The 20,596-nt window shown below is 44.4% G+C and overlaps 1 protein-coding gene across 1 annotated transcript; it reads right to left on the reverse strand.

Annotated features, from left to right (window-relative positions):
* Positions 1–880: 880 nt before the first annotated feature.
* ipo7 (importin 7) lies at positions 881–19,498 on the reverse strand. The gene is made up of 25 exons (XM_015953077.3): positions 19,299–19,498; positions 15,196–15,277; positions 12,040–12,193; positions 9,868–10,026; positions 9,635–9,791; positions 9,464–9,553; positions 7,335–7,429; positions 7,180–7,264; positions 6,937–7,071; positions 6,665–6,764; positions 6,499–6,575; positions 6,294–6,410; positions 6,094–6,183; positions 5,851–6,016; positions 5,595–5,755; positions 5,251–5,379; positions 4,709–4,775; positions 4,446–4,571; positions 4,232–4,329; positions 4,061–4,156; positions 3,752–3,972; positions 3,388–3,596; positions 1,899–2,105; positions 1,696–1,812; positions 881–1,100 (listed from the first exon to the last, which is right to left on the reverse strand). Exons 1-25 carry the CDS (start codon positions 19,374–19,376, stop codon positions 1,003–1,005), a joined length of 3,114 nt encoding a protein of 1,037 aa, XP_015808563.1. The 5' UTR covers positions 19,377–19,498; the 3' UTR covers positions 881–1,002.
* Positions 19,499–20,596: the final 1,098 nt, after the last annotated feature.

The following is a 20,596-nucleotide window of genomic DNA, read 5'->3' on the forward strand; positions in this document are numbered from 1 at the left end:
TTAGCTTCTTTTTTTTAATATGTTGTATATATAGATGGTCCATCCATACACCAACCAAAAGCTTGAGACCTTCACGATAAGTTGAATTGTACATGCTTCAACGATGTATCCGATTACACTCAGTGCTCACAAACACTTGTCCTGTAGTCATATTGAACACCAAGAGCATCCACATTAATCGATTTCCAAATTGCAACTGATCCCCTCTAGCCGGATGCACAAGGACCAGCTGTTCCCGAAGTCACTTGCAAAATAAAGACACAGCTGTTCCCCCGTCGCTTTTTTAAATAGTCTTCAATTTAAAAAAATTTGCAGTCTGATACAGAAGGCTAGAAGACCTGAACAATATGAAAGTGCTAGTCATTAATTTACAGAGATCAGGCATCACATAGTGCTATGAATTATCCAATATGCTACATATGAATACAGCTGTTGATACCTTACAAAAGCCCCTGGTTGGTGTCCCCTCCCCCCCAAGGATACTTGAAAGCCTTGGCTTGTATGTTCATAAACACGAGTTTACGTAGAGCAGATGTCATCACTAACCAGAGGTATAATCTTATCACGGCCCACCGGCCACATCAGTGATAATGAAGTATTTTGTTCCATTATCGGTTAACCACCCATTTAGTTTGACTGGGAAGAAGACGAAGAATAGTCATCGACACAGCCCCCCCCCCCCCCCCCCCCCCCGACACAAAGATAAAGGGCTCCAGGTGACAGTGTTGTTCAGAGCTTCTTCTCCCACCTTCTTTCTTTGTTTTTGTTTCGTGTTTTCTTCCTGAGCCATCATGGGTTTGCAGTTTGGTTGCTCTCCCCCACATCTTCTGAAGCCATTTCCCATTTGACAGACTGAAGAATGACTCAGAAGAACCAGTTCTGGAATCACTACTTAAGGGAACAACACAAGCTTTTTTTTTGTTTTTCACTTCACTACAATCAGTCACAGAGTAATAATAAAAAAAAAAAAAAAAGGAAAAAAAAAAAAGTAGAACAGATGACTCAATTCATTCCCGGAGCGGTGCCGCCAAAGTTGAAAGTAGATGGCACCACCGGAGCTGTGAACTTGTACCCGCCGTGTTTCTCGATCATCTTGGATTCTGTAAGAAGATGAGTGGAATTATGAGGGAGTGGAATTATGAGGTGGCTTTGCTCCGTCGTGTAAACACTTTAAAATTTGTTTTAGACACAAGCTCACGTTTATCAGCAGAGGTGCCCCAGAAAAGTTTAAATGAAAACAGGTACTTGTACTTCTTTGGAAAAAGGTGAGCAGCAGCAACATTTTTATTGTATTTACTTACAAATGATTCGGTTTTACATTTATTTATTGATGATTGCTGTAGGATTTGTGTGAATATGAAATTGCTGGCCTGTTGGGTGGCCAGCAATGTTCTAGGGGGGGGCCTGGCCACCATTTAAAACCCCTTAGGAGTACCACTGTTCATCAGCAGCTCTTATTTTTCCACAAGAGCATCAACTCCTGATTTATCTGCATCCAGACTCAAGATTCATAGACTTATCCTTGAAATAAGTTTATTTTCCTCTAATTTCTTAGCCAACAGAACAGAAAATGCACATTTTATTCTTTGCACACCACAAAAACACGAGTAAATGAATAAATGCCGTGTAGAAAATTGCTTTATTGTGAGATTTTAGCGCAGCATCACTGTTTCGCTCGTCTCAGTCGGCGCTCACCGTGTGCTGCCCGCCTCTGGTCTGCGAGCGTGCCGATGTCCAGAAGCTGTTTCCGCTGCTCCTCGTCGAGGCCTTGCGTCAGTGCCTGGTACCACCCCGGGTCACGGGTCTGAATGTCTGCATCAGAGGTGAAACCAGTGAGTGATTTAAATTCTTAAACACCGATTAGCAGCAGCTTTCCCCTCCTTGAGCTGACTCCTTACTCTGTAGTATGGCTTTAAAGATCTGATACTCGTCCACAAAATTATCCTCGTCATCTACAGATGTAGTGTAGCCCTCGAGTGCCGTCTCCTCCGCGTCGTCCTCCTCCCAGTCCTCGTCGTCACCATCCTCTCCTGCGTGCTTTGCAAGCATCTCCAGGTACTCCTGACCCTCTTCGTCGATGTCATCCTCGTCACTGCCCAGCTCGGCTGCAGGAATGAAACAGAGTGCAGCTTCAAACATCCGATCAAACCAGAGAGCACCGAATATGGCTGAGGCAACGCTAGGGATGAGTACCGAATTCGGTTCTTTTTAAGGTACCGACCGAATTCCACAGTACCGACCGAGCACCGATTCACTTCATTTGAAACGGTGCCTCGTTTCGGTACCCGTCCTTCACAACGAGAACTTGCCTAGACAGCTGCGCATGCGCAAGAGCGTTATGTCGTCAGTTGCTGCGAGCGAGTTGTAAACAGAGCAGCATGGTAGAAAGAACGCACGCTAAAGCTTGGGTCCACTTCACTAAATGTGATGGGTAACTGGGTGATGATGAAACCAGCGACAACGATCTAAGTGAGACATCCTCATCTTAATCTGCTCCGGTAGGTAAATATAATGTTTAAGATAACGTTAGCTTGATTTGTTAGCTTCCGTTTTGCTAAAGGTGCGTTCGCTTTCTCCTCGGAACTCCGAATTTCTGACTAGAAGAACATGAACGCGCTCTAAAGTTTGGCTTCACTTTACTAAATGCGACGAGTGATTGGGTGAAGATGAAACCAGCGACAACGATCTAAGTGTGAGGCATCATCATTTTAATCTGCTCCAGCAGTTAAATAAACTGTTTAAGATAACGTTAGCTTGATTTGTTAGCTTCCGTTTTGCTAAAGGTGCGTTCGCTTTCTCCTCGGAACTCCGAAATTCCGACTAGAAGAACATGAACGCGCTCTAAAGTTTGGCTTCACTTTACTAAATGCGACGAGTGATTGGGTGAAGATGAAACCAGCGACAACGATCTAAGTGTGAGGCATCATCATTTTAATCTGCTCCAGCAGCGAAATAAACTGTTTAAGATAACGTTAGCTTGATATGTTAGCTTCCTATACCACTATTGTTATCAGCTAATGGTGCGTTTGCTTTCTCCTCGGAAATTCTAACTTCCCAGTAGGAAAAGTCAAATGAAAAAAGACTGCAAAAGGAATGAAGATACACAGTAAATTTAGTTCACAGTAAAGATGTTTGCTTCAGTTTAATTATCAGCTTATAAAACTACAAGGACGATGTTAAAATACAATCAGTTGTATGTTATTTATCGTGATATTTATCAAATATTGTTATATATTGAGAAAAATATATATTTAATTATAAAAGATAATTAAAATAATAAACACTCAAAAGTATCGAAAACTGGTACCGGTATTGATTCGTAGGTACCGGGAATTAGTACCGGATCGATTCAAATGTCAAAGGTCCCTAGGCAACGCCAACATTTACCATTATCTTCCTCCTCTTCCCCGTCTTCCTCGTCGTCTTCATCATCGTTCTCGTGCTCTGCTCGACAGGCGTACGCCCTCTTGAGGCCGCTGAACAGAAGGATGGCTGCTGGAAGCAGCTGGCCGCCCACCTGGTTGACAGCCTGAGGCCTGTGCTCGAGGTCGATGAGGGCACAGAGTCCCAAAATGCACATCTTCCTGTCGTGGAGGCTGTGAGAGGAAGAAGTTAGCAGCGCTCCCAAATATTTCCCCACTAGATGTCACTCCTGTAAACCCGGCTAACAGATTGAGATGACTCATTTGTCCCGATCAACAGAAAATCCCAAAGCTGGGATTCTGCAACATGGAAAACGAAAATATCTCACCCAAGGAAGCAGTCGACGTCTTTAAGCCACTGGGTGATGAAGTTGTTGGTGATTGGCTCGGTGTTGTTGGGAAAGCGGACATTCTCCAGGGTGTTGAGCAGCAGAGGGGGGCTATAATAAAGTGCAGCGATGGCCACCTGCAGACACATGGTCCTCAGCTCACTCGTCTTCACCTCCCGAGTCAAACGCTCCAACGCAGTCCCCACAAACATGGGCACGACCTGCAGCAGCAGAGCGAGACGTTTGGGTTCTACATCGGAGATCCGTGTGTGTGTGTGTGTGGGATGTAGACGTCCATTAGACTCTGACCTGATCAATGCCACGACCTTTGCACTGCAGGATGATCACCTCCAACAGCTTGGCTGCGTGGCACTCTGGGTCCTCACCTGGATCACCCGTCAGTACCTGCGTAGGTAACCCACCCCGTTAAATCGCTTTATTCGTGCATGTCGTTTAAATAAAGATGCATCCATTCGCCACCTTTTTGCACATGTTGTACATCATCTCCAGGTATTTGGTGTCAGACAGGAGCGTGTCTGTGTCCACCGTGACGTAGTTGTGAAGGAGAGGCATCATATCTGCAGAACAAGTCTTTGTTTACACACTCACGCGACCTCTTTAGACCCAAACTCTAGATACTGAACGAAAAACAAACAGAGCCGAGCCGCTTTAAACCGTCTCTGTTCCCTCCTACCTGTGAAGTAGTCGAACCCATCTTGCTGGAAGACTTCGTACAGGAGTGGAAGGAGCTGCCACATTTGTGGCGACACCTGCTGACAGGTCAAGCTGTGCGCCAGGGACAGGATCTCCTCATAAAATTCTGAGAAAGGGGGAGCAGGCAGAGTCACTGGAGGTCAATGCGATCTGTTCATCATCGGCGGGTTGCTCTTTAGGCCAGCGGACGGATTTTTGATGCGAGTGGAATGTGGGAGCTCAGGTTGGACTGGCTGTGCTTACCCAAGACATGTTGCTGCAGCACCGTCCCAATCACCTGCAGACAGATGCCCTCCAGCTGCTGGATGATCTGCAGGTAGATGGAAAAGGTAACAGTTAAAACACTGTGGTCTGACGGGAATCGTCTTGTTTCAGTCTGCCATACTATTACAACGGCGTCCCATTAGTGGAACACAAATGTGCACGTTCACTTCGGAACTGTTATGCAACCCAGAATCCTCGGGTGTTTGGTCAAACGGCTAATGATACTTTGGCTGTGGGCACCAGCAGCGCATCAGCAGACACGGTGGCGTCGTGCCCCGGCACTATTTCTAGCTCCTGCCTCAGCTTCTGAGTCATTTCCAACATGGCGAGAACAGAGCGTGTTCCCAGGAGTCGGTGGGTGGTGCAAGCGAGTTGGCAGGAACCCTGCAGCAGACCGGAGATGCTTCTGCAGATGAAGTGTCATCGAGCTGAGCAATCAGCTCTTAAGAGAACCTACATGTGTGTGTGTGTGTGTGTGTGTGTGTGTGTGTGTATGCGTTCTCTACGACTGTGCTGCTGACCTCTTTGTGGTCCTCCACCACACTTAGCAACGTGTCGATAGTGTTGAGGATGCTCATAGCCGTCACAGCCTTGTCGTCGCCTCCCTCTTCCTCGGGCCCCGTCTGAATCACCTGGTTGAACGTCATCGCCTGACAGAGAGCAAATCATCAGGCTGTGCAAAGAACTTACGAGAGAAATTAGAGGATCTCACTTGATGCTCAATTTAAAAGAAAAACACTGGATCACATTTTAGCCACAGCGGAGTCCCAAAAGCTTAGAAATAAAACGATATTACACAATAGTGGTGCAAATCACAGCTTCCATAGAGACAGGAAGTTACGTCATCTCCTCAAGCAGCACTCACCAAGTGCTGCGTCATCTCCACCGCGATCGGGGCGACCTCCTCGCTGTACTCGCAGATCATCTTTTGTATAACATTAGTGAGATCGTCATTCTCCGTCTCCCTGACGATGTTCAGGAGGGAGTGCATCACCGGCCGGATGTGGGGGGCGATGTATTCTTTGGCTGATGGACAAATTAAATAAAACTCAGAAAACTGGAATCCAGTTCAAACCGAGCTGCTGCTGCTGCACCTCCTCCTCCTGCTCCACCCTCCTCACCTTTCTCCTGGTTGCTGATGAGAACTTGCAGGGCGATGGCGGCCTCCACCTTCACGGGCATCTCGTTGTCGTTAATCAGGCAGATTCGGGTCAGCTCAACGGCGGTCTGCAGGTTCTGATCGCTTTTGAACTTCACCTCACAAAAGTAATGCAACGCCCAGCAGGCCTAAGAGGAGAAACGCAGACGAGTCGGGTCAGAAGGCTGCGAGGCTTTGGGACGAGGCGACGGTGAGCCACACTCACTCTGGCTCTCATGTAGCCCAGCTCACTACCGAACAAGGGGAAGACGTTTTGCTGCAGCATGAACTCCATCTGGTCTTTGTAAATCTTTTTCTGTGGAAGGACAAATAAAAACAGGTTTCAGATTCTTTACACACATTCATCCTGCAGGTCTGGAAACGGCTGCAGTGGAAAACCCGTGGGCGTTTGACGGATCCGTTCACCTTTAGGAGGATTTCAGCTAAAGAGCCTATCATATGCAGGGCGCCGTCCTTTTTCCTGGGGTCAGAAGCGGGATCGGTGAGAATCTGGTAACAGAAGCCCATGGTTTTCTGCAGCACCTAAACGGAACACAAACAACACATTTGTTTATTTTTAAACTAAAGAAAACATTTTTGGTGGGAACTCGTTCACAACTCCTCCACTCACTTCTTTCCTCTTGTTGCAGACAGTGAAGAGGAGCGTTTGAGCAGCTGTTGTCGGAGAGATGAAGTCCTCAAAGACATCTAGAGTGATGGCGAGACAAAACGGGACAGTTAGGTCACATTTGCACCGAATTCCTTCGAGATGACGAGCGCAGACCCCCTCTGCTCACCAAACTTCATGCGGATGTACTCGTACGGGTCCTCCTGCCAAAGCTCCTCGTCGGAGTCTGTGTAACACATGAGGGGGAAAACCACGTCCTGGATGATGCCCTGAGAAACAAAACGGGAAGAGACTTAACACAAGTAACTAAAATGTTGTAAAACTAAAGAAAACATCGGGATGAAATCACTTAATGCTTCTGGGCACCATTTATTTACAGCGCCGTTACTTTAAAACATCCCATAATCAGAATTCGGACACGTTTCCCGCTCATTTTTGCACCTGCATGTGTTGCTTGAGGTTTTTCCATGTCAGAGCGTGTGCAATTCCCTGGTTGATGAAGTTGAGTGCCTGCTGGAGCACTCGTGGAGCCACGTACTGCTTTTCCTTGTACACGAATAAGACTTTCAACAGCACCTGTTAGACAAACGCACGAGAAAACACTTCTGCTCACCAGCGTCACGAGGAAAACTCCCTCTCACCTCAGCGGGGAAAGCCCTGCTCACATTCTGGCGTGGGTCTTACCTGCTGAGCAGGAACGGCGTATTCTTTTAGGAAAAGTTCAGCAAACTCTGCGTACTCTTTGGTTGTGTTTCCTGGACTTCCATACCTGCAGCATTCACGCAAGGAATGTGAAACGGGTCTGGACTATTCATTTCAACGGTGTTTTGAATCTTTACCTCTCGAACAGCCGAGCCAGGATGTGAAGAGCCCACTTCTTACACTTCCACCACGGCAGCTCGGGCCTCTCGTCTTCATCCACCTGCATCGTCTCCTGCAGACACAAGTGCACACTTTGAGACCAGGACCAAAATCGTCCTTGTGGGACACAAAAATGTCCTTTTTATAATTGAATAAATCAATCCATTTGTTTTCATCTACTTATTCATGGCTCAGGTTGCAGAAGCAGCAGCCCAAGCCGAGAGGTCCAGACTGCCCTCTCCCCAGCCACTTGGGCCAGCTCCTCCGGGGGAACCCCACGGCGTTCCCTGGCCAGCAGAGAGACAGAGTCCCTCCAGCTTGTCCTGAGTCTTCCCTTTAAGTCTCCTCCCAGCTGGAAGTGCCTGGAAAACCTCACCAGGGATGCGTCCTGATCAGATGCCTGAGCCACCTCAACTGGCTCCTTTCAACGCGGAGGAGCAGCAGATCTAGTCAGAGCATCTCGCAGACGACCGAGCTTCTCACCTTAACTTGAAGGAAGAGCCCAGCCACGCTGTGGAGAAAACTCATTTTGGCCGCTTTTATCCACCATCTCATTCTTTCGGTCACCACAGAAGCTCGTGACCGTAGGTAAGGGTAGGAACGTAGATCAACCGGTAAATCGAGAGCTTTGCCTTCTGGCTTACCTACGGATCTCACGCTCCATCTTCCCCTCACTCATCAACAAGACTGCGAAATAATTAAGTCCTCCACTTGGGCCAGGACCTCATCCCTGACCCGGAGAAGGCATTCTACCCTTTTCTGACTCAAGACCGTGGTCTCGGATTTAGCGGAGCTGATTCTCATCCCAGCTGCTTCACACTCGGCTGCGAACCGCTCCAGCGAAAGCTGGAGATCACGTTCTGATGAAGCCAAAAGCACCACATCATCTGCAAAAAAGCAGCGACTCAATCCGTAGACCACCAAAACGGATCCCCTCAACACCTTGGCTGCGCCTAGAAATCTTGTCCATAAAAGTTATGAACAGGATCGGTGACAAAGGGCAGCGGGTGGAGTCCAACTCTCAGGCCCTGTCCACACGTAGCCGGGGATCTGCCAAAACGTAGATATTTCTCTACGTTTTGGCCTGTCATCCACACGAAAACGGAGTTTTTTCACACAAAAACGGATCTTTTTAAAAACTCCGGCCAAAGTGAAAATCTGCTTTTTCTCCGTTTTGGGTGTCTGCGTGTGGACAGACAAAACCGGAGTTTTAAGGTCCGCAACGTCACTTTCCGCGACAAAAACATGCTGACATCACGTGTGCGACCTGTGTTTACACTAGCCGACAGCATGGATGTCCTCAGAGCTGTGCTCGCTTTATCAATTGTCCAAGCGCTTTTTGCTTGTTTGTTTTTGCAAGCGGAATTACTGCTCCTTGCGGAAGACCACAGACGAAGGACGAGGTTAAGAACGGGGGAAGTACTGCCGCCTACAGGTCTGGCATGTCCTTAACAACGTATTTATCCGGGTACGTGTGGACAGAGTTTTTTTAAAACGAGGTGGTGTGGATGCAAGTTTTTGGAGGGGCGGATATTCGTTTAAAAAAAAAAAAAAAAAAACGGCTACACGTGGACTAGGCCTCACTGGGAACGAGTTCGACTTACCTCCAGTAACGCGGCCCACGCTCTGACACCGGTCATACAGGGACCTAACAGCCTGTACCGAGGAGCCCGGTGCCCATTACCCCCCCCCAGAGGGATGCGGTTAATGCCTTCTCCAAATCCACAGAACATTTGTGAGATTGGCTGGGTGAACTCCGACAACGATTACATAAATGCACATATTTTATGGTGACTTTGTTTGCACTGCGAGGCGTGTTGGTAAGAATCTGGACATAAATGTGTCTCATCTACACCAGTGATGACCATGCTTGATCCTGGAGGACCCCCTTCCAGCATGTTTTAGTTGTTTCCCTGTTCAGAAGAGGCCTGATAATCACCCGCTGATCCAAATCTGGTGTGTTGAAGAAGAAAAACTTACGGTGGCCCTGAAGGACCAGGACTGGACGCTGATCTACATCAAGAGCCAGTTGGAGACCAAGTTCCACTATTCTAAAAATAAAATCAGGGGCCATGTGAAACCACCTAAATTATTCTGTCTCTCTTACCTGGGGCACTTCTCTGTCCACTACGTTCTTCAGGATCTCCATCCACTCTGTGAGATTCTGTCTGTTGATGAGCTCCAATGGGAGGTTGTACTAGAGGAGGGGGCAGAGGGTTGAGGCTGAGATTTAAAAAATTAACGCTCCAACACAGATTTCGATTTAAACTCAAATCACCTGGAAGAGAGCGTAGAGGATCTTGAAGATCTGTTTCTGTATGAGGACCGACTCGCTGGAGTGGTCGTGGAGCAGCTGGACGCAGCGATCTTTCAGCATGGGCATGAAGACGTGCATGGCAGAGACGACGGGTTGTCGCTCTTCTGGTTTCTTATATCTGTGTCGAGTAAACGGAAGACAGTTACGCGAAGCTTTCGAGTTTCATATTAGGACTTTCCTGAGCTCCGACTCACTCGTAGTTTTTGACGAGCTGGTAGAGACAGAGCAGGATGCCCAGCCATCCTAGGCTGTTGTCGGACTGCAGGTAGAAGGCTATCTTGTCCACGATGGCCGTCCACCTTGCGGGGTAGTCGTGCTTGATTATGTGGTGGATGCACGTTGTCAGCTGGACCCTGATCAAGTTCAAAAGAGCAGCTTTAGAAAGCGACTCAATAATATAAGCAAGGAAACAGGAACAGATGTTGCTGCAGCTGCAGAACGCCTGCAGGCAGGGCCCGAAATAAAATGTTTGACTCACCGGCCGAGTTGGCTGGTAGATGAAGAAAATCTACCGGCCAAAATTCTAAATGATTTAGACCTACCTAAAGCATGTTATTCTATATTATGTTGATTCCAAACAGAGAGGCGTGACAAAATAATTAAAACATCAATTAATAAGAAAAACAACTCTTTTGTCATTTTACTATTTATTTTAAATGTTTTTATGAACTCTTTCACTGAAATCTAGTCACTCCTCGTTTTCTCTGACATAGCCATTAGCGCCGAGACCGTGGGTGTCACCAGTAGAGACTCAGATTGAGCCCGGGACATGGATGTGTAGGCAATTCAGACCCTTTTACTACCTAAGTCATCAAAAGTTGCACACGCAGCCTGGCAACGAGAGTGAAGGCTTCCTCATTCACACTCGATACTAAAACAGCGTTTTAGACCCTTTGTTTTGAAGTTCTGAGCACATAAACATGTCGGGTTGTTGCGTGTATGGATGCCAGAATCGCTTCTCTTCAAGCAGTGGACTGAAACTTTACAGAATTCCGAAGGGAGCACATCCATTTCAACAAAATCGGAGGCGTCTGTGGCTGCAGGCCATCAAAAGGGTTGATGAAAACTCGACTGAAAACACGATCCGAAATGCTCGAGTTTGTAGCGCCCATTTTATATCAGGTAAGGTAATTATGTACTAAGATTACATATAAATTTATACGCTTTATTTCATGCTTCAAATTAACATTTCATTCTAATTCATCTGTATTTTCCCACTGCATAGTAGTATAAACTGTATTTCTCTAAAATTAACACGATTGTACTCTGAGCACGCTAAGAAAAGAAACCTATGCTATACTCACCCTGCCATGCAGGTACAGTTGGCTGTGAAGACGTAGTTCTCTGGTTTGTTTACTATGACCCAAGCCTCGTACATAGCAGTCTTGTATCCTTGTCTTTGGCTAGGAAGGACTTCTGCCTTCAAGACGTAAAACTCAGAGTCTATGTCGTGATGTTTAACTTTCTGTACGTGGCCACAGACAAAACATAGTTGTATGCATCTAACGATTTGTATGCCCGTAGCTTCTCACGTGTGTACTTACTGGGCCTCTCCACTACAAACGTATATATATCGGGCCACTGGATATCTGGCCACGCACCTACATCTTCCACCCATTCCATAATGCCACAGGGATCTGGGAGTCTGTTGCCATTCGTTAAAGTGAGTTTAATAATATAACATTCAAGATTTGCCGGTGATAACCCCGCAGCGTAGCTTGATAAAGCCTGACACAACGCCATTCTCTGTTGCCAAGCTGCTCGCGCATTCTCGCTGACGTCATATTGTTTACAAACAGTAAAAGGGTCTATGGCATTTGCTGTTTTCATGTTCCCGAATAGTCTCCAGCTTCATTGTCTTACTTCCTATGACAAACGAGTTGTTGCAGTTCTTCTCGAGCGCGCTGGCGGCAAACGGTGCAGCTCATCTGCGCAGATTCTGGTTCATAAAGTAGCCGGTGTCTTACGACTCCTCCATCTCCACTTCTGGTGGGTTTTCTTCCAGTTCGACGAGTTTTCTTTTGGAAGGCTGGCTGACTCCAGTTAAAAACCGCCACATTTCACCGCTAGTTTTAACAAGAAGCTAACCGCTAACTTGATAAACTGATTGAATGGGATAGGCGGAAAGGACGTTGGAAGCGGCGTTCACGTTTCGCGTACGTTTGTGTACGTTGCATGCATGCGGGAGGAGTATCACAGAAATCCATGGAAGATGGCTGATAAAAACATAACTAATTTGGTGCAAACATTTACTCGCTATGCGGCAGATAGAGCTCAAAAATTTACTCGCCAAATGGAGCAATTTGCTCGCATTTGGCGAGCGGCGAGTGTTAATTTCGGACGCTGCCTGCAGAGTTTGTGGTTACCTGATGCGGTCGGGGGACTGGATGATCGCCTCCACTATGTTGTCTCGAATGAACTGCCTGTCTGCCTCTGGGATGTTATTAACAAGCGTCTCTGTGCCTGAACCGTCCCCATCACTCCAGTGCTGGATTATCTTGTTCTTAAGGTAAATCACTCCTACAGAGGAAGAGGGCATAAAAGGTCAGGAACACTCAAGAGCACAAAATGCCACCATCAGGCCACGTAACAGTAAGCATGGGTTATAATAGTTCAACCTCAGCTGTACAAACTCAGAACTAGAGACCAACGACTGTTTTTTCTACTGCCAACACAGACGTGCAACCCCTATCTCACACTGAAAGCATCAGCGGCACGGAACGTCGCTGCTTCAAATAGAATGCGTTACAGTCTATGGGGGTGATTCAAACCAGCTGCGATGCAGATATCTTCTGGCACGTCCCCCCAAGATGGGTTCGTGTTCTACTTTTGCAGCGAGTCGCTTCTGGGACACGTGAATTTCTGCAGTTAACATAGGGCTAGACAGGAAAACATACGATTTCAGTGTAAAATCCTGGTAATTTACAAAATAAAAGCACTGCAGTGACACAATTTCTTATATATATATATATATATATATATATATATATATATATATATATATATATATATATATATATATATATATATATATATATATATATATATATATATATGTAGTTTACGTGTGACCGAACAGCTTATTTACTCCCAGCGTCATCTGAGAAGCAAAGCAGCTTGTTTTTCATGCTTTTAATCCTGGCAGTGGAGAGGAGCATCATACATGACAAAACAGCGATATCAAACGTGATTTCCTTCTTTTTGGTTTAATGGCAGATTGCATAAACAAACCGTGACCTTTGAAGTCTCGAGATCTTGTGATCTCACTAGTCAAGCGAGGGGGATGATGAAAGTCTCGATGGACTTTGAGATCTCGCGAGTCCAGCGAGGAAGCTGTTCTGTGGCCAAGACTCTCCTGGTGTATAACGGACCGCATTGAAGCTCATGAGTAAAATGTTCCACTGCCGCTCCGCGCCGCTGATGCTTCCAGTGTTAAACAGAGCTAACGCTAACCCGTGGTTAGCCGACGGCCGATATGTACTCCCGATTGTTGTGGCCTATTTCCAGCCGTTTCCCACCTTATTTTCCATTCTAAAATGTCACTAAAATCAGTTGATGCACAAAATTGATGAAGCTGAATCTTTTTTTTTTAACTCTGAATTCAACTAACTTAAATCGTCAATTTGTGCACTTTAGTGTTAAATGAGACACCTAAATAAAGTTCATTTAGAGCAGGAGTGGGGAACCCTGGTCCTTGAGGGCCGGTATCCTGCACGTCTTTGCTCCAACACTGCTGATTCTGTCGTTGACCCACCTGTTCAGCAGCTCATCAGGCTCTACAGAAGTCCGTTGATCACCTGCTGATTGAAATCAGGTGTGATGATTCAGGGTTGAAACTAAAATATGCTGGATAGCGGCCCTCGATGGACCAGGGTTCCCCACTCCTGATTTAGACCAAATGTTATTGTTGAACGTAAAAATACATTTAAATTCAATCCTGCACCGGGCTGCTTAAGGATGTACCCGACTTTAAAGGTGCGCTACACGTGAAAACCCATTTTCTAATGATTATTTCTGTTCGGGCATGACCAGTCACACTGAGTTTTTCATGCAGGCTGAACAAGAAAATTATATCCTACACCCATCTCCTGCATTAGCTTCTGACAGAAAGTAGAAGGTGAAACTCTAGGATTTGAAAAGCCTGACCGATCTACGTCACACTGTCTCTCAACATTCATGGACTCACCCATCTCAACTCGTGACGGGGAAGGCTGCTGTTGGTTTAGCGTCCAGAAACAGCAGAGAACAGCTCAGCTAGTAGAAGCTAACCCTTAGCATTAGCAACGCCACCATGGCAGAAGCTCCTCCAGGCTTGTGTTATTTGTGGAGATAAAACATCAATGTTGCAGAGGAGTCAGTGGCACAGTTGTGTTGCTGTTAGCCAATCCGAGGCGAGATGTCCAAATATCAGGAAATAAAACTCCAAAACCTGCCGTCTGAAGCTCAACAGTGATGTGACTCACTTCTAGTTCCTGAAAATGGTGCACCAGCATATTTTGTCCCTCCCAGACCACAACTTACAAGGCATTCATTCCTACTAGATACCACTGCAAATGCATCGATTAAATGAGTGTTCAACACCTTTAAATTGGCTTTGAGGAAAAATATCGTTGGCTGACATTAAAAAAAAATGGTATATTGGTCTACCTACTCAGAACTCTCTAAAGCTCAAGCTCCCATAAGGAATTAAATTCTTCCATGTGTGGTCTTGAATGTGGCACCAGTGTGAGTTTACATTTGTAGCATGGAGCTTCGCTCAGATCTGACGTGCACGCAGAGGCATTCGACAGAGCAGAGATGTGAGGGCCAGACGTCAGAATGCTGACACAAATGTTTACGTTACCGGCGAGGTGGTCATAATCCAGCACATAAAGGCTGAATCCCCCCACCACCCCCACCACAAAGCTACTGTAAGTTCAACAGATTTATGGACACGAGGAACTGCCCGCTCTAAAAATAACCCCGATTTGCCCTTTATTGTATAAACGATGATGTGAAACACGGCAGATCCTATTGACAGAGATATGAACTTCCTAAATTCAGACAAACTGCATTAGTAACAGACATCAGATGACATTATTCCAAAAGTCTGTAGGAGCTGATCCTCTAACACAGCTGAAATACATATCTAAGCAAACCCAGCTCCAGCTCAACAGATCGGCTTCGTTTGTTGTCTTTGTAAACCATTTTTATGTTAACAAGAAACGCTTCTATAAATGCTAAAACCAGGCGAGTTCACTCTGATCTGTTCAGATGTCTGGCAACCCGTTAGATCCTGTCCGACTCAACTCATCTTCTATACTCTGGTCTTTTGCTTGCTCCAAAACAAACAGCCTTCCTGGGATACATGATAAGATTTATCTTTTCGTGTGCAAGAAAAGGCTCCAATTATCTATTTGCAGAGCTGCCTTTGTGAAGTTCTGTGTACAATTTTTGTTTGGGCGTCAAAAATCACTTTTCAGTGCGCAACAGTGGATTAAAGAGCACGCTAGTGACAGTCAAATAAAAAGTGTCAGTCTTACCTGCTTGTCTGACGGGCAAATCGAGGTCATTGGACATGGTGATTTGCAGCAGAGTGGACATGAAGGTTACATGTGTGTAAGCCTGGAAAAGAATCAAAAGCAGCTGATTGTCATCAACATACGAAAACCAGATGTATTAAAATAGTGTTTTCAGCAGCTCTGAATCGCATATAGATAAGATGTGGGGTCTTTAGTTATATATATTGGGGGATGGGGGTCAATTTGTAAGACTGAAGTAATAACACGCTGTGATCAAATGTGCTTACTGCAGCCAATTATTCAAAGAAAAAAGTTACTATTTCCTGGTGGTCCAGTGAGTTTCACAGTTACAGATCAGCAGCACCAGAAGATTCTAGATGCCAAGCAACAGCGAGTCATACCCAGTAAGTTGGTAAGTAGATACATTGTCATATTTGTTGTTAGCACTCTTGGGTGTTTTACGGTAGTGAGCACATACTACGGTCATTACGGTAGTACATTACGATAGTCTGACATTAAAGGAAGGGTTGTTGTTTTCCGTCTTGCTGTTGTAGTTCTGAATGACTCATTAAAGCTAAACGCCACGTTTGAATCGTTATTCACTTCACACATTCATTTAACTGTATATCAGTTTGTTGGCAATGAAAAAAGTAGCTTGAGGTATTTTTAGAGCCGACCATTAGCTTCTAATTCACCGGTAGCATTGTTGACTCAATGTTAGCCTTTAGCCTTAGTGGAAAAACAAAAAGATGCTGTGGCTTCTCTGGAGTACAAGAAATAACGTTGGGCTGCTGATTTTATTAGTTTTGGATCTTCAAAAAAAAAACTCTAGAGCTTTTTACCTGCCGGATTCGAATTACTAATGCCATTGCTGTTGTGTTAGCCAGCATATACTCGATAACCTCGCGAGCAAACAGATTTTAAACAGTGTCTACGTCCGTCTTAGACCATTTTAAAAGGAGAACTGACAACCCCCCCAGCCGGCTGAGAAGGAAATCAGTTTCAATGTAATCTTCCTTCTGGCATGACTGAAGAATGAGACTGGTTTGTGATTATTTCACTGTAGAGTTCTTACATATTGCACCTTTAAGCCTTAACTTAAAACTGTACATTCAGTCTACATGATATGTTTTTATTTCATTTAAGCTAGAGACAAGAAAGGTCCAACTAACTGCTAGAGGATTCTCTTAGCTATGCCATCCAACTGAACCATCACTATCAATACACATGTGGGTGGAAGAAATAGAAGGCTGAGCAAAGCCAGAAACAAGCACACAGGTGTTTGTCTACTTGAATAGAGCCTCACATTAAACATTTGGCAGGATACAAATTATTAATTTAATGGAAACTGTTGGGAAAAAAGGAACATTTGTAATTTGTATTGGAAACAAACAAAGAAGTGTGGAACATCAAGGGCTTTGAATTTGCAGACAGATTTTTTCTAAAAAAATCTAGCAGCAGCTCAGGAGGTAGAGTGGATTGTCCAGTTATCTGAAGGTTGTAGGATCGATCCTGGCTCCTGCCAGAGAATGCTGCCGTTGTGTCCTTGCGCAAGACACTTTAACTGCTGGTGGTGGTCAAAGGGACCCGTGGCGCCTGTGCTTAGCAGCTTTGTCTCAGTCAGTGTGCCCCAGGGCAGCTGTGGCTACTTTGTAGCTTCTTCCCACCAGGGTGTGAATGGGTGTGTAAATGGGTGATTGTAATGTAAAGCACCTTTGGGGGGGTGGGGGGGTCTAAGACTCTAGAAGTTACCATAAAGAATAAAGGTTACTTGTCATTCTAACTGAAAATGATAATCTGGCTAGAAACATAAGCAATGGACATGATTTCTAAATTTTGGACAACTCCTGTTTACTACTACTACTACTTAACTTTATTTATATAGCACCTTCACATGGCCCAAGGACCAAACAAAGCGCTGCACAACAGAAATGAACATAAAGAAATAAAAACATATAAAACCATTTAAAAACCTACAAAAACATGTGGATAAAATCTAGGTGAGGGAGCAAAAAGTGCAAAGCCACCCATTAACGAGACTCCTCTTGAGTAAAAGCCAAAGAATAAAAGTGTGTTTTCAGACGGCTCTTAAAATTGCCGAGCGTGGTGGCCTGTTGGACACATGTAGGTAGCTCATTCCAGAGCCTCGGCCCCAGTACCGAGAAAGCACGACCCCCCTCGAGATTTTAGTCGGTGTTTGGGAACGACCAGCAGTCCTTGCTGTGCTGACCGAAGGTTCCTCGAGGGAACATAAGGATGGATCAGATCAATAGATATCGTGGTGCCAACTCATTTAAACATTTAAAAACAAACAACAGAACTTTAAACGAAATTCTAAAGGAGACTGGAAGCCAGTGTAGGGATGCCAAGACAGGCATGATGTGTTCACATCTCCTGGTACTAGTCAGTAACCCGGATGCCGCATTTTTAGCAATAAGATCCAGATCTATGATGTCACCATCATTCGGACCTCTGCACACCACAGATTAAGGTCTTAAATCAAACAGGGACACTTTTTTGAGTGTGTGCGTTTTTAACCATTTGACCACTTTGAACAGCTGTTTTTGATCATACTCTAGTACAGCTGCTCTGCTCAGTGTTTTCCTCTACAATTTTAACCCATTACAGCCCGACGCCAAACCAGTCTCTCGCCGCAAACCATTACAATGTCAGTCATTGATTCGTTTTCCATCTACATTGCCTCGTCCTGCTCCAGACTGCACAAGAATGTTAGATGCATCTGGTTTCTTGACTCAGTTTTGTAAAATAAGTCCAAGACAAAGCTTTCAGTTCTTAATTGGGTGATGTATCACTCTTTAATGGCATTCACCATCAAGGAAATTCTGAAATGGATATCTCCAAGACAGGGATGACCTAGGGAACTTTAAAGTAGCTCAGATCAAACACTTCATTATCATGGAGGAGAAACACTGGGCAGTGAGAGTCTTCACCTTCCGCTACTCTACTCCAGTCCCTAAAAATAACATGGATCAGAAAGCATCTAAAACTGTTCATAACACAATAACATTTTTAGACTCATTCTGCCAGACCAGAATATCCAGTGGAATTTTCTGCCACAACTTTTCTACAAACAAGGAGTGGTTCAAAATACCAGCTAATACAAGCACATTAAAACACTGATACGTTTACATAAACCCTAAAATTATGGAGAATAAATTAAAAAATTGAAGCAGAAGCACAACTGGCTAGTTTCCATCCCAGTTTTTGAAATGGGCGTTGATGTGATGACTGGAAAAACACTTGAGTCATTAAGACTTCACAAATTAAAGTTTTGATCCCAGTTATACTTTAGTCAACCACCAGATTTTATGAAACTTCTTTATTTCACAGAAATTGGAAGGTTAAACGCTAGCTAACCGGTGGCTAAGTGCAAACTTAGCTAACTTTTGTTAACTTTAATTCAACTGGTTCTAAGCTATGTGATAACATTTTATTTGAAGCTGTAAAAAACTATACGATACGATAGTACCGAAAAAACTACGACATACAGTATTTGCCTAGAAAAAAAGATGCATTTTTGTTCTGAAACACAATGTTCAATTCTCAGCACATCACAGTGACACGTGAGCAGCAGCTATGTAGCGGCGCTAAGTTAGCGGACTGACATTAGCCGCATAGCTATACATCCTGCTGTAGAATACCACAACTAGGACTTGCTCCTCATTTTGACGGTTTAACTTCATATTGGACGAACTACCCATATCATTCGATGTAGTTTCCGTGTTCATATGGGCTCAAGTTGAAATAAAATAGTGTTAAAACGAATTGTATAATCTGTTCAGCAAACAGAAACGGTTAGCGTGTTTAGCATTAGCAACACAGCTGGTTTTAGATGTAGCTAGTGACGATTTATGGTACGAGAGTGTCATCGCCATTTGAAAAAGCGCCACTTAGTTCTTGTTGTTTTAAGGTGTGGCGAAAATGTCTAGAAGACCATTTACATCAAAGGAGACTTTTCACACTTGGTCTGTCAATGTAAAGCCAGCGGAGCCCAGCTTGCGTGATCGCACCATCTTTCTGTTGTGGGCGCACGGCCGAGGCCCGAATCAGGACCGCGCCACCACTGTGACATCACCGCAAAAACAGTTGATCTCAACTTTTACCTCATTCAGCTGTCGCTCTGCGGCCTCCCGCAGATTCGGGTCCATTGTTCCCCGAAGGGCCTCAATCAACGCATCCATTTCGAAAGCTCTGTTTACGGCTCGGATTTTTGTATTTCAGAGGTCTTTCAATTCCCAGCCACTGCGCACATGGACGCACAGCTCTCCGGTTACCCGGCGCGAAAGGAAGCAGTGAACCAAGTACCCGGATAGATCAGCGCCAAATTTGTTCACTACGAACATCCGGCTGCAGCCATAATGCCATGGGAGTTGTAGTTTCTTGTGAAGCGGTGCAAAAAAGACATCCTGATTTCTTAATTAAAAGTACAGCATTGTGCAAGAGTTGAAAAATGTGGAAAAAAACTGTCTTTACAAATAGTAAATCAAGTACTTTTGATAATCTGATAAAGAACAAGCAATTTGAAGAACAAAAGACAAAACAAATGCAATCATCAATTGACAAGAATATGATCCTAATCTTGATTTATTTTACAAAAACATGTTTTGAAAGCATTCAAAACGTAAATTTTGAATGCAGGTTGGCTTAATTTCTTTATTTTCACAATGAAGATTGGTTGTATATTTGTGCTTGTTCTCCTGCAATAGATAAGACTGTTTCAGCATCCTTATCAATATTGCATAATTATTACCTTGTATTAGTATTCTGAGTGAATCCCTTACTCCATTTGCAGAAATTCAGCCCCAAACATACAAGGAATTCCAATCATGATAGCTATCATTTATACCTAATTGATATTATTGATTAACTACAAACCTAATTTTGATCCTGCAGAAAGTGCACCTGTAAGAGATACGTTGTTCTGAAGTCAACACAACCTTTGCATAAGATTTCATTTAATTTGAATATGTTTGTATTTTTATTTTTGTGACCAAGGGTAATTTAGGCATTTGAAGAAGTTTGGATTTTCTCTGACATAACCAACAAAAAATATCAACCTAGCTGCTTCAGAACACATAGAAATATTTTGTTTTACTTTGGCCTTAACTTAATTTAAAAAAAATCTACAATACCCTTTTGAGTTAGTTCTCCAACTGCCTTTGTTCATAAATTTGTAAACAACTCAATCTAATCTATTATGAAAACAGACTGAAATAGATCACAGAATTCCCCCTCACCCATCAACAAAAAGACAGACTACAGGGTGCATGCGTGAATTTGTACATTTTGGTGTCAGTGTGTCTTTTGCTTCCCTTTTTGTGGAAAATGTTTAAATTAAAAAAATTCTAAACAAAACAAATAGTCACAATAATCTCTGATTCTCTGATTCACCCTATGCACT

This window comes from Nothobranchius furzeri, chromosome 9 (genome assembly GCF_043380555.1).
Source record: "Nothobranchius furzeri strain GRZ-AD chromosome 9, NfurGRZ-RIMD1, whole genome shotgun sequence".
Taxonomy (NCBI): domain Eukaryota; kingdom Metazoa; phylum Chordata; class Actinopteri; order Cyprinodontiformes; family Nothobranchiidae; genus Nothobranchius; species Nothobranchius furzeri.